Below are 13,078 nucleotides of genomic sequence, written 5' to 3' on the forward strand. Positions count from 1 at the left end.
TAAAAATCGGAGTCATTAAGATAATAAGATAATAAAACTCCTTGTCAGATATAGTATTACTACTGCCTGATAATGCGTGTGGCTATTAGCAACATTTGAGAATATAGAGGAGCAATATTTCTGTGATTAACAGTGATGAAGCTTCTTTTAACTGGGCAGCGGAGACACAAAATCTCACGTGGCCTGCTACAAACCCAACAACGAAGAGGGTTTGCTTCCTTCTACTGTCATCAAAAACTAACTGCCATTTGGCATCAAATGGTACTTGAGGCAGAGACAATGTTGTCTATGTACATTAATTAACAGTGTTGTTCATTAGCAAACTGCTGATGTTGAACAAGATTTTCATTGCTTCATAACCTACATGTCAGTCTCCTGTTTTTAAATGTAAAGATGCACACTCAAATCTAACTTCTATATTTTCTGATTTTATTTTTTAATTTTTGTTTAGTTTTTTAAAGCTTAGACTTTGTGTAATCCCATTTTTAACATCACAACACTTCTAATTGTGGGGTGTTTTCCCTCAGGCAAAGTCACCAGGATTGTGGATTTACAGAAATTGTGTTTAAAGGTCTCAGGGGACTTTGACTCCACTAAGTTTCAAAGAGAATTCAATAACATGACTATAGTCAATATTCTTTGCAGGATAATTTTGCACGCAAAACTAGCTTTAAATATGACGCAGTGCTGTGTGCTTACCACCACCTAGACCAGTCATTTTCATAATGATTCATTCATTCATTCATTTTTAATACTTTTTTTTACATTTTGCTGCTAAGACATCTTTATATTTACTTAAAGTAAGGAAGAACTTATTTGGCTTGAAAAAACGGCAACATCTCACAGTTCTGCTTAATTGAATTTATCAGTCTAAAGGTTAACGACAAACACAAACACAAGACATTACACGGTTAAAGCTTTCATTCATTGTATAGCAGTGCAATTGAGCTCATTATTTCAAAAATTTTGAAAGAAGCTTGTTGAGGATAAACATCAGCACAAAGCCCAGGAAGGTTTGTTTGTGTTGGTGCTAATAAGACCATTAAAATGACAAGTGATCATTTTTGGACAAAAACAGTTATGAGAAGCCTCAGCGGCGGGATGAATACTTCCCTACAAAGATTTCAGAGTTGTGCAATGTTGACAGATACTGTGGGAAATGTTCCAGAGGAAATGCAGACTGGACGTTATCCAATCAAAAATAGGAAGTGGGGAGAGAACTTACAGGCAGCGCAGTTTCTATGAGCACAGTGAGGCACAACAAAGAAAAACGTAGATTAGAAACATCTGGCTCCACATCGTAATCCAGCAGTATACAACTCCACATTAGAATCTGGAGATCCAGTGGTAAAGCTTCAGTCAACGCCTCTGCAGTTTTTCAGTGATTTAATTGGCAGCTTTTGATGCATTGATTATCTCATTTGTACACAAAAAAACACCACACAACACATATATGAAATATTGATACACTAATATCTATTCTACAACATTATTCAGCGAAAATAAAGATAATTCTTGATTTACATCATGAGATATATACATTATTACACATCTCACTCACATGCAAGCACATTTGAAATGCCTGAAGTCACAAATTTGCAGTCTGTATCTCTCACATAGCTTATATGTTATTCTAAAATCTTCATACAGTTGGCAGTGTAGGCTGACTGCTACATTTAGACATGGGTGAAGCTTACATCCTAATACTCATCTAATTCTACAGGAAAAGAGAAGATTACGTTGTGCCACGCAAAAACAAAAACAAAAAAACTTTCACATTGTCAAACATGAACCATTGTTCATCTGATCTGTAACGGATCCACAGATTTCCCTGCTCGGTTCAGTTGTCTTCCCTGCTCCTAAATCACACTGAACACTGGTTAATTAATTTGATTGGAACAATCACATGTTGCCACCAACTGACAGCTACTGTAAGTGTGTCACAAGAAATACGGCTATGACCAAAGCACAGAGAGGAAAACAACGCAGTTGTTCTTTGCCTTCTCCACGGTCGATTTGGCGTGTTTAAATCAGGGAAAAACACTCATACTGTTAAGATGTTCAATGAAGGTAATCAGAGAATAAAACCTAACTTGTCTAGAGAGCTCACAGAGTTTGTTTGATCCAGTGTTGGGCTTCTTCTTCCTCTGAGAAACTATACATGCAATGAAAGGATGAAAAGGAAGTGACCCTGCTGACAAATCTCCACAAAAGCAAGACATTCACTCTCATGGGGCAGTAATAAAAAACAAAATAGTAATAAATGTAGAGGAAAGGACAGAACATATTCTCCTTTGGATAAACTGTAACAGATTATACCCCAAATATACAACAGGAGGCGGGATAAACAGTCTGAGAGGGGGTTAACGTTTAGGATAAGGTATAACTTAGAATGCTTGTGCGGTTTGTTGACATGTTTCCTCCTTTCATGTCTGCAGTCGGTGTTAGACGTGGCCATTTCTGGTCATGGTTTGCAAAGAAGCAAGTCACATGCCTGCTGCAGCTGCTTGTCTGTCTGGCGATCAGGCACAACAGGCAAAAAATAGCTGTGAAGGCGACTCTCTGCAACTGTTCGGCGGTTAGAACAAGCTGCAGTACCCTTTGCCACAAACTACAGCTGATTCCACTTTCCTGATGCTTGGTGATGAGTGATTGGTTTTGCTGATTGATTGGCGGTTAGGGCTTTTTCAACAAAACTGGTAGTTGTTGGTGTTCATCAGAGGCTGCTCCTCTTCCTCGTGGTCACAAGACTGGTCACAGGGGCCGTCGCAGCACTTGGGCTCGTCACACTCTTCACCCTCTGTGACCTGCTGCTGCACATTCTGGTAGATTAGCTGTGGAGAGGCATCATTAGGATGGTGAGACCTGATTCAAGATCTCGGCTTCATTAATATTATGGTGTGTTTTTGTATCTGAAACATCGTTATAAGTTCCTCATTTATGTGTCAGAGGATGTTTATGTGCTGGAAATTGTGTAACGTTTTTTCAAATTGTATCTCTTTTAGCAACAGCACCCAAACAAGCCAAAGAAATCCAATTCATTTAATTGGTTTGACAGCACAGCTAAATCTGTTGTGTGTTGTACTTGGGAGAATTAAATGAAAAAGAGGAGGGTTTGCTGAGGACATCTTGGCTGGAGCATCACATGTTTTGTTCCATGGACAGTTTGGGCAAAGCCAGACTGGAGTCGCTGAACCCTGCTTCACACTAACTCACCTGTCCCTGCTCAGGTTGGTCCCCCAGCAGTCTTTCTATCATCTGAGTGATCTTGCTAAACGTTGGACGCTCTGTAGGCTCCAGGTTCCAGCACATCTTCATGATCATGTAGCTGAAACAAAAGTGAAACTTAGAAAACAGATTTGTTTCAGAGAGGCACCCTGGACCAAAAAAATTATGGTCTACATTTTCAGGGGTTTATATGGCAAGCTGTGCACTCGATTTTCACAGCTCAAACTTTATGGTGTAAAATTAAGAAACTGCATAAAGCTAAATTAGACAAATAAGGAGAGGCTTATGGAGGTGGTGACGCATTTTTATGAGAGGCTCGTTCATAAGAACCCCTTCCCCTCCAGTCTCATTTTGCTGCCGTGAAATAGCAGTTATATGGCTTCCTTTTGAGATCATGTGGCTAACAGGCAGAACTGAGGCCTGACTCACAGCAGAACAACAGATGAACAACTGACTCAGACTCAGTCCCCTCCGTTTCCACAGCGTAGTTATTCCGGGTGGTGTGACAGCCACGCCAAATCAGCGCACACAGATGTTAGGGCCGTCTGAGAGACTGGGAAAAACAGTCTCTTTATGTTCTCATTTCGGCGGCTTGTAAAGTTTGGAGTTTAGGCTTGTTATGTTTTGAGATAAGGAGATAACCCAAAGCAAGTAAATTAAAATAAGGAATAATGGAAGGGCTTCATGAGGTTACCTCATGTGTCAGTTATTTCAGATGTTAGATAGGGCGAAAAGAAAAAAGGGATCTTTGTTCAGTCATGGCGAACATTTGGGAAGCATGTTGTTTGAACTGTCAAATGTTGAAGTCAACTTAGGATCAAGTACTTTTTATAAATCAGTCCTTGTTGAAGTTTATATCAACTTAAATGGTTGCTACTGCTGTGAGCAGCTGGTCTCACCAGTTAGCAAGAATAGCCACAACATTACTGCCATTGTTCCTCAGAGGCTGTTAAGTTGAGTGCTCACTTTTTACCAGCTGATAAAAAAAAACTACTACTATTGACTCAATTGTAAAAACCCAGCTGATAGTCACTTGATACTCCAGTAAACCTCAACTGATAATCAGGTGATATCAAGTAGAGTATTAACATTGACTGGATAAAAAGTGTTTTTTTTTTGAAAAGTTTGAACCACACTTTGTTGCTTAAAGGTCGAGCTTACATCTCAGGTGGAGCAAAGTCTGGTTGGGACATCTGGTAGCCTCGCTTTACCATCTTGTAGAACCTGGAGTCCACAGCCATGCTGGGGTAGGGGCTCTTGCCTAGTAGCGAATAAGATGCTGTCATTTTAGCAAGCAAATCGTCAAATAAAAGTGTAAATGTAGGGTACATTATGCATGTGTACTGACCTAAAGAGAAGATCTCCCACAGGAGGATGCCATAGGACCAGACGTCGCTCTGGACGGTGTAGACACACTCAAAGATGCTCTCTGGAGCCATCCACTTCACTGGCAGACGTGCCTTCAAAGTTAAACACACAAACAGTGGGTTTTTTTTAATCTAGTCTCGGACTTGATTCATGTGAAGTAAATGTTGGCTCTAATCTACCCTAGGGCTTACATTGCCCTTCACCACGTAGTTGGAGTCATTCATGATGTCACGCGCCAGACCAAAGTCACAAATCTTTGCAACTCTGCGGTTGGTCAAGAGGACATTCCTAGCAGCCACGTCTCTGTGAATACACTGCGCACGCGCACACACACACACACACACACACACACACACACACACACACACACACACACACACACACACAGTTTGTCTCGGGTTGTAGTCTCGCACATTAAAAGACAATATCACTGGATTGAGTGTATCTGAATGTAGCATGAAGAATTATGATCAAATACATTGTCAAACTATGACGATGAGTAAATATGAAGAATCTAAAGGGAAATACCCCTCAAAGCCCCCTCACGAAAGACTTCACACCCTTCATTTATCATGTTCTATAAAAAGCAATACTTTTTCATGCATATTTGGTTGCTCTTTTTCTGAAATCCAATGGGGATGATTTTGTTTGATGTCTGGGTAATACCCACTTTACAGGGAAAACACAGCAGCTGCTGCTGTAAATGATCACAGTAGTGTTTTCTGTTTCAGACGTTTGCATTTAAATGCTTTCAGCAGTAAAATCACTCACGTTTTTGGCCGCCAGAAAGTCAAGGCCCTGAGCCACTTGAAAGGAAAACCTCAGCAAATCATCAATATCCAGCGGCCAGTCACCAGTCTCCTCACACACAGAGTCTAGTCAAGAATCAGACAGAAATTATGTTAGTAACACCCAGGGTCAGAAAGAAGTGAAGAGGCTGATGCGCTTGTTATTAGCATGCTGCTGCATAATGACAGAATTTGGGATTGGGTGAGAAAGCTTTTTACCTTGAGATGATTCATTGTTTGGCAGCTGGCTGGGTCTCATCTCCAGGTAACTGCTTGAGGATGTGCTGGAGATCCCACTGTCACTGTTGGATGAAGAAAGAGTGGGACGTCAGCAGAAACAGATTACAGAGACTGAATGTTTTTCCCAAATCCTCCGTCAATAGAATGCACATGTGTGGTGATGTACCTTCTGATGAACTGTTTCTGACTGCAGATGTTCTTGTAGTCACTCGCGTTCTCCATAATGTCGGGAATGTTCATAACAAAGTTGACAAACGTCTCTGCTTTCTGGCGAAGGAAGTTCAGTAGGTCACCGAGGCTGCAGTACTCTGTGATCACAAGCACTGGTCCTGATGAGGAAACACACACATGTTAGGACTCTTTCAACAAGGAAAACTAGTTTGAATGCAAATTACTAAATTATACTAGATTTTCCATGAACTGCATGACTGAGAACATCAAACATAATGTAGAACAAATACAGGATGCTGTCTGACCTCCGTAGGTGCAGGCTCCCAGTAGATTGACTATGTTCTTGTGGTGTCCCAGGTGGCTCAGGATCTTCAGTTCAGACATCAGAGCTTCCCTCTCATCTGAATGGGCACTGGCTGCAGAAACACAATGCAGATTGTCATCATATCATCATATCTGATCATGTGAAACCAATGATTTAGGATTTCAAACGCCTAAATCAGATGTACTTTTCGTTTTATCTGGAACATTTTCTGATTTGCCTGTCACAAGTAAACAATGATCCCTCTGTTAAATCAAAGGTCCTAGCATCAGCTCACCTTTTAACATTTTCACAGCTACGCGCATCGCATTGTCTTCCTTTCCCAGACCGTAGGCTGTGGCCTCAACAACCTTTCCAAAAGCTCCTGCACCCAAGATCTTCCCTGGTCAGACAGGAAATTCAACAAGAAAGCATTTTGAGTATAACCTAAATCATGTCTGGTATTCACAGTCAAATTTCAGATGTAATATTTTTTTTTTCTTTTTCTGATTTTATTATGTTTACATTCAATATTCCATTGCTATTCAATAATCTTATGATCACATTTTTCTAGTGAACGACATGAGTGTTTCAAAATGCAAGTCAGTTTAGAATAACATGGTGCAAACCTAGCTTCAGCTTGTCCCTTGGGAACTCCCACTTCTCATTGTATGGCAGCTGAGTGGGGTCAATGAAGGTGTAGTTGTTTCCATCTCTTGCCTCAATGATTTGCCAACGGATCTCATACCTGGGTTTCTGAGGATGAAAAAATGATGATTTTAATGATGTTTAACCAAAACAACAAAAACACTGCAGCCTAGTGGCCTGTGTCCCCTCGGAAACATATGCACAACAGCATTTACTTGGACTACTGTGTGTTTTGGTGGCTACACTTTAAGAATGTAAATACATCTTACCTGCTTATATTTGTAAAACAGAAAAACCAGCAGCACAAGGAAGATGGCCAGAATGCCTGCTGCTCCAGTTAAGGTGGAAGTGAAGAGCTTGTCTGCACAATCAGACAAAGATGAGTGTCAATGCATAATTTAACTCTTATGGACTGACGTGTCATACAAGCTGATATTCTCCCTCTGTGGATAGTTTTTACGAAATGTTGAGTTACATAAAACAAACAATATAATTATGCAGTTTTATAACATCTACAAACTGGGATCAGCTGACCATGACAACACAATGTCATAAACCAGACATTAGATTTAGTTTGGTTTGGTTGACACCCTCCATGTGACTGTGCGATAACACGTTGAGATGTGCAGAACCTGTGATTGCCTCCCAAAAAAACAAACAAAAGATGATCAAATGACCCAAAACTCACCAGAAACCTCCATGGCAAAAGTGTCGCTGCTGATGCCGACGAGGTTGAAAGCCACACACTCCACCGTCATCCTCCGGCTGGACGGCCCCACAGTGAGGACGCTCTCCACCTCCACAGCCCCGTACTCCTCCCTCTGGACCTCCACTGTAGGAGCCTGGAGTGGGATCGCCATCTGTAGCCCTGAGGTGTTTTCATTGCACCTGCCTCATTGCAACACATATTCAGTCAAAGGGCCCAAGTTCACAGTGTAATACACCAAACTTAATGACATTTTGACTCTATTGTTACCTGTGCAGTGATACTTACGTAGGCCGTATCCCAAAACACTGGTACCAGATGATTCTGGGAGCTGGGTAGCCAAATGAGGTGCAAGTGAGTGTGGTTATGTTTTCCCATCTCACCACAGCAACAGGCCTCTCTGCCAGTGAAAGACCAAGAGCAGTTATCAGACTTGAAAGAAACATTTGTTTTCCTTTCACCTTAATCATGCCGCAACACCATGAATGTGTTAACTGATTTGCTTTGTGTTTACTATGTCACTTACGATACATTTGGACTTGGAAAGTGATGGATGCGTTGGCCAAGTCGCTCCTGGCATAGAAGGTGTATTGCCCCTGCTCTTGTGCATTCATCCTCTTCAGCTGCAGAGTAGCATGGTATCTAAAAAAACACAAAAGGGATCTTTAAATTGAGAAAAAGAGGAATGTCTGCAGAATCCGAAGTGACTAATTCTGCGGTTGGAATTCAGACAGTTCCTATGTATCATCGCAGAGTACGTCAACAAACTAAAAAGAGAACACCACTCTTCCCTCTAGCAGCAGTTTCATGACCTGAGGAAATATAATGACCTTGGCGTTCCCTGTCAAATGCACCAACAGCATATTTCAAATCCAGTGCAGCTTCCCCTTCCTGTACTACTTCCTGTACTTGATTGTTATTTTAAACTGTGCTATCTAAGAGCAATAAGATGGATCAAACGGAGACAGTCACCAGCTCCGGCCTCTGCGTTGTACCTGTTGTTGTATCTGATGAGCTTGTGCTCCTGTGTGGACGTGTTGGGAGATGTTGGGGTGTGCCATCCGTGCTCCGTGATGTGGGGGTACGCTTCGATGAGCACGCTGAGCTCCAGATCTTCTCCCTCGTTCACCTCGATTGAAAGACCCTCATGGGCCAGTTTAGGGGACAGCTGGGGCAACAGCCTGATGTAGGGCTTGTCTGTTGAGAACAATCCAAAGCAGTTGATAAATGTCTTTTCAACATGAGACGTAGCAAGAATGGCTGTTCCTGTGGCTTACCTACAACCAGCAGGTATGTGGTGGAGCTGTTCACCCCGGCTTCATTAGTGCCAATGCAGGAAATGTTTCCTGTGTCTGCAAGGTCCACAGCAGAGATGGTCAGTATGCTCTGTATGTCCAGCCGATTTTCTCCACTGGAGCGAACCCTCTCCTCTATCGTCACTTTCTGAAGACAAAAAAAGGACATAAAAGTTAAAATGATGATCACTATCACAATATAGAAAATCCCAAAATGCCACATACTGACCGACTTGGTGGTGTACTTCCAGGTGACATTGTAGTTGAAGTTGGGGTTGTGTGTTGTGCAGCGAATCTTGAACTGCTCCCCAACAATGCGCACATATTCATCTGTCTCCAGGAAGACATATGGAGGGAAACGAAGCTCTAGAGCAAGACAAAAATCATAAATGAGTGTCAAACTTGACACACATATCACTTCAAATGACTCTTAGCCAGCTTTGGGAAGTCGTTCCTAACAACCAAGTGGTCTCACTCTGAATGACGTTGATGGAAAAGGCCTTGGAGGTCCTTTCCACTCCTTTGACCTTCGCTGTGCAGACATAGTCAGCATTGAAGTTGGGGTGGAGGCTGTGGATGAGAATACCACGGTGACGGTAAACTGTGAAGTTCATCCCTGACGGCACGGTGGTGCCGTTGTCCATGCGGAGGCCCAGGTCTGTGGCTGCTGGGTCGGTCAGCAGGCAGGGCAGCAGGTAGTCCTCACCCTCCTTCCTCACCACCCGCAGGGACGTGCTGCTGGTCCAGAACACACGGTTTGGATCTAGTAAAGACAGGGAAGGAGACAATTTATTAGATCATAGCACAATGGAATAATGTGAGATTTACAGTGAGGAAATCTAATAAACAATCGCACTAATAACCAGTGTGGACAATGATCCATCCAAGCACCAACAACTCAACATTAGGAAGGTTGTCCTACTGGTATGTTGACAGAATAGTAGGACTCTCATTTATCCAAGCTCACCTTTTACATACACATGCACAGAGGAGGTCAGTTCACGATGCTGTGACCCAGTAGTGTAAAAACACTTGTATGTTCCAGTGAATTCTGCAGAGGGACGTTCCACCTTTAAGCTGCGGACGTTCCCGTTGCCCTTGGACACGAAGCGCCTGTGTTTGGCTAGCCTTGTCTGCCAGTTTACAGGCCCGTCACCCTCACACCTCAGATCCAGAGCGGTCCCAGGTCTGACCACCACCTCTGAACTCCCCACCACCTTAGAGTTGAACTTGATCACCGGACGCCTCCATTCCGCTGAGAAGGAATGAAAATATGAATGAATTAAAGCATTCGTTGAATTATTAGGACACTCATAGAAAGAAAAGTAAGTGAACAAATGAATCAAAATAGGCTTTGTTGTTGAAGTTCTCAGAGAGTATTTTTGCTTTATTATGTGTTTTCTCGTTGATAATTCAAGACTTTGTTTCTGTTTTGGCCATTTTGTGGTAACTGAGAGCCCAGAGCTGTCTCGCCTGCGCCATTATTCGATTTATTTTGGAGGTTATCTCATGAATTCAGGAAACAGATTGAAGATAACATCCCTTGATTCTTCTCGCTTCTGCTTTTTTACAATGCCACTATCTCAACACTGGAGATGTAAAAACTCTACTATGCAAAGCTAGGCATCCATTACTGCTGTATTTTTTCTTAAGCCCTCAAGTTGGACACATGAGAAGACACACACATTCAAGAATTAAGCGCGGAAAAGACACCCTGACCCTCGGGGAGTGTTGAAGCAAGTTGTATTGATGAAGAACAGTGCTCTCTTGATGACTTGGATTTGGACGTTTGTCGAAACTCAGCTGGACAATTTGTTTGGGTTGGAATACTTTTGAGAAAATAGTCGACACTGGAGAGACTGACATGCCTTTCCTGTTAAGCTGAAGCTTTCTATCATTTAGAGTTGAGTCTACACTTTCGGTAAAGCTTATAAAAGTCCATTCAGTGGTTTGGACATTGTGTTTTGAACCTTGAAGCAGAACTGAGATTCCATGATCAGCATTTTTTTTCCTATAACCACGGCACACAGGCGAATGTAGAGCGACGAGGAATGAAATGCAGTTTCAATCAGCATTTTAGTTCTGAGCCTCCTGATTGTCGGTGTAAACACTTGCCTTTTCCCCAAAGTCCCTCTTCAATCATCTAAATGAACTATTCATCCAACCTAAAAATGACCCTAATTACACCTCATACAGTAATCCACCAGAGAGCAAAGCTAATTCCCTCAGCCATAATTAAACCAAACAACAGATGCTTTTATGTGCTCAAATGCAAATACATGAAATTGCAATTTGATGCCCATATGTGTGGCGTTCAGAGCCAAATCAAAAAACAAAAAATACAAAGAAAGCATCACAAGAATGACCCAAAAAAAACAACTCATGATGCTGCAGACAATTATCCTGCTGATAAGACAAAATCGTGTGTCAGATCTCAGATGGAGAAGGTTGTCAGCTTCTCTGTACTGAAGTTTACGCCATGAAATGTGCGATGAAAGCATTAGAGCTTCATACACGAGAAGGCATGTTTGAGTATGTATTTTTAGAGTATTATATAAATAACTAGTTAGTCTTGGTGCAGAAAAGAAATTGCCATTTAAAAAATATATCTTGTTGCAATTGGATTTAATTTAAAACCTTTTAGAGCACTTTTCTCCTTTTCCCCCCTTTTCTTTCACTTGTTTTATTTCAGATTGTGGATCACACATTTAAATCTACAGTAGCAAAAGTAGTGGAAAAAAGCAACCAGAGTGAAAAGAAAAAACAGCAAATGCACTGCAGTTACCTGAAGCAGCAGAGGCCACAATCCCCAGCAGCAGAGCAAGGTAGGACTGCATCCTGGATCAACTTCAAACCTGCAGTTTGAACGCTGATTCTTGCGTGTGCTACAAAACACTCTTCTTTTGATCTGAGGCATCGGAGAGAGAGAGAGAGAGAAAGAGAGAGAGAGCGAAAGAGAGAGAGAGAGAGAGAGAGAGAGAGAGAGAGAGAGAGAGAGAGAGAGAGAGATGAGTTGTGCTATCACTCATCCCCCTCATGAACTTCTCTTTTCTTGCTGGTCAGAGCAGCTTTGCCCGTAAAGATGACCCTGTGCTGAACAACAATCTCTTCTATGGTTTGTCGTCTTATGTCTACATCAAAATCAAGAAACAGAACTGTTGAGATACTTTGAGGAAGCATTTGTCATGATTACAGTTAGGGAATTAATAAGTCGCTACACCTCAAAATACATCTGAATTATGTCATATGGAAGCATCACTCACCTGCAGATGTCTTCAGCCTAACAACGTCCCTGGGTTTGATGCGTCCAGCATCCAGAGCTGACACAAGAGTCCCTTCTTCTCCCCTCTGCTTGTTTACGCTCTCTTCACCACAGAAGTCACACAGCAAAACATGAAATCTTTCAGACAGCAAGTGGTGGAGGGTGGAGGGAACTGTGTGTACGCGTGTGTGTGTGTGTGTGTGTGTGTGTGTGTGTGAGGAGGCGGATCAGCATATCACGCTCAACAAATTAATGAGCCAGTGCCAATTTGCCACAGAAAGGCACAATTCTCCTGAGACATCCGTTGGGGGAGACTAATCACCTCCATCCCCATTGAACCATGCCTGCCAGGCTTTTCTTACCGGGAAAGCGTGGACTCATGGGTGAGGGAGGGAAAGTCAAGTCAGTCTTAGAAATCTGACCTAGGAGTCAGAGAAAGGCACTGAGAGGTATGAGAGTGTGGAGTGAGAAAGGATGGATATGTGGTAGATAGGATCTGTTCTGAGTTAAGACTTTACCTCATGAAAGCAGCATCTTGCAAGTAAGTTATAGGATGATTTTTCAGCTAGAAATCACTGCTTCATATTCGCGAGACCACCAGGAGTTATTTTCAAACAGGATTAGTAGGTTTAGGGCAGCGAGATGAGAGCCACTGAATTCACGATTCATAAAAGAGTCACACTTGCAGTACTACTATGATAATACACATTTATTGTCACATTTACAACGATAAAATGGCACATATAAAAAATACATTTGTAAACGTTAAGAAGAGCTTTGGTACCATAGCTTGTGATACAGTGATCTTGTGCATTTCAAATTGCTACAGTTTGAAATGGTAAAGTATTGAAAGTTGAAGCGTTGTGTAAGTGAATGTTATAGAATAGAGACAATGAAACGGAACAATAAAAGCATAATTTTTACAGCCCCTGATATGTAGCCCTTCATATCAGCAACAAGACAAAAACCTGTCAGTCTATATACAAAGGCACTTGTGTGCCATCTTGTGCTACGGCAGTGATACGCTGTATTTATTACTTCCACTTGTGAGAGTCACCTGTCATCTCAGAA

The 13,078-nt window shown here is 42.0% G+C and overlaps 1 protein-coding gene across 1 annotated transcript; it reads right to left on the minus strand.

Moving 5' to 3' along the window:
- Positions 1-2,687: 2,687 nt before the first annotated feature.
- LOC139291522 (macrophage colony-stimulating factor 1 receptor 1-like) lies at positions 2,688-11,582 on the minus strand. The gene is made up of 21 exons (XM_070913575.1): positions 11,531-11,582; positions 9,713-10,000; positions 9,221-9,508; positions 8,975-9,111; positions 8,728-8,893; positions 8,446-8,647; positions 7,977-8,092; positions 7,739-7,850; positions 7,433-7,632; positions 7,014-7,105; positions 6,726-6,852; positions 6,395-6,499; positions 6,101-6,211; positions 5,791-5,953; positions 5,604-5,686; positions 5,368-5,471; positions 4,788-4,910; positions 4,577-4,688; positions 4,390-4,489; positions 3,217-3,328; positions 2,688-2,834 (listed from the first exon to the last, which is right to left on the minus strand). The coding sequence occupies exons 1-21, from the start codon at positions 11,580-11,582 to the stop codon at positions 2,688-2,690; spliced, it is 2,940 nt and encodes a 979-aa protein (XP_070769676.1).
- Positions 11,583-13,078: the final 1,496 nt, after the last annotated feature.

The sequence above is a fragment of the Enoplosus armatus genome, chromosome 10, assembly GCF_043641665.1.
Source record: "Enoplosus armatus isolate fEnoArm2 chromosome 10, fEnoArm2.hap1, whole genome shotgun sequence".
NCBI classification, from domain to species: domain Eukaryota; kingdom Metazoa; phylum Chordata; class Actinopteri; order Centrarchiformes; family Enoplosidae; genus Enoplosus; species Enoplosus armatus.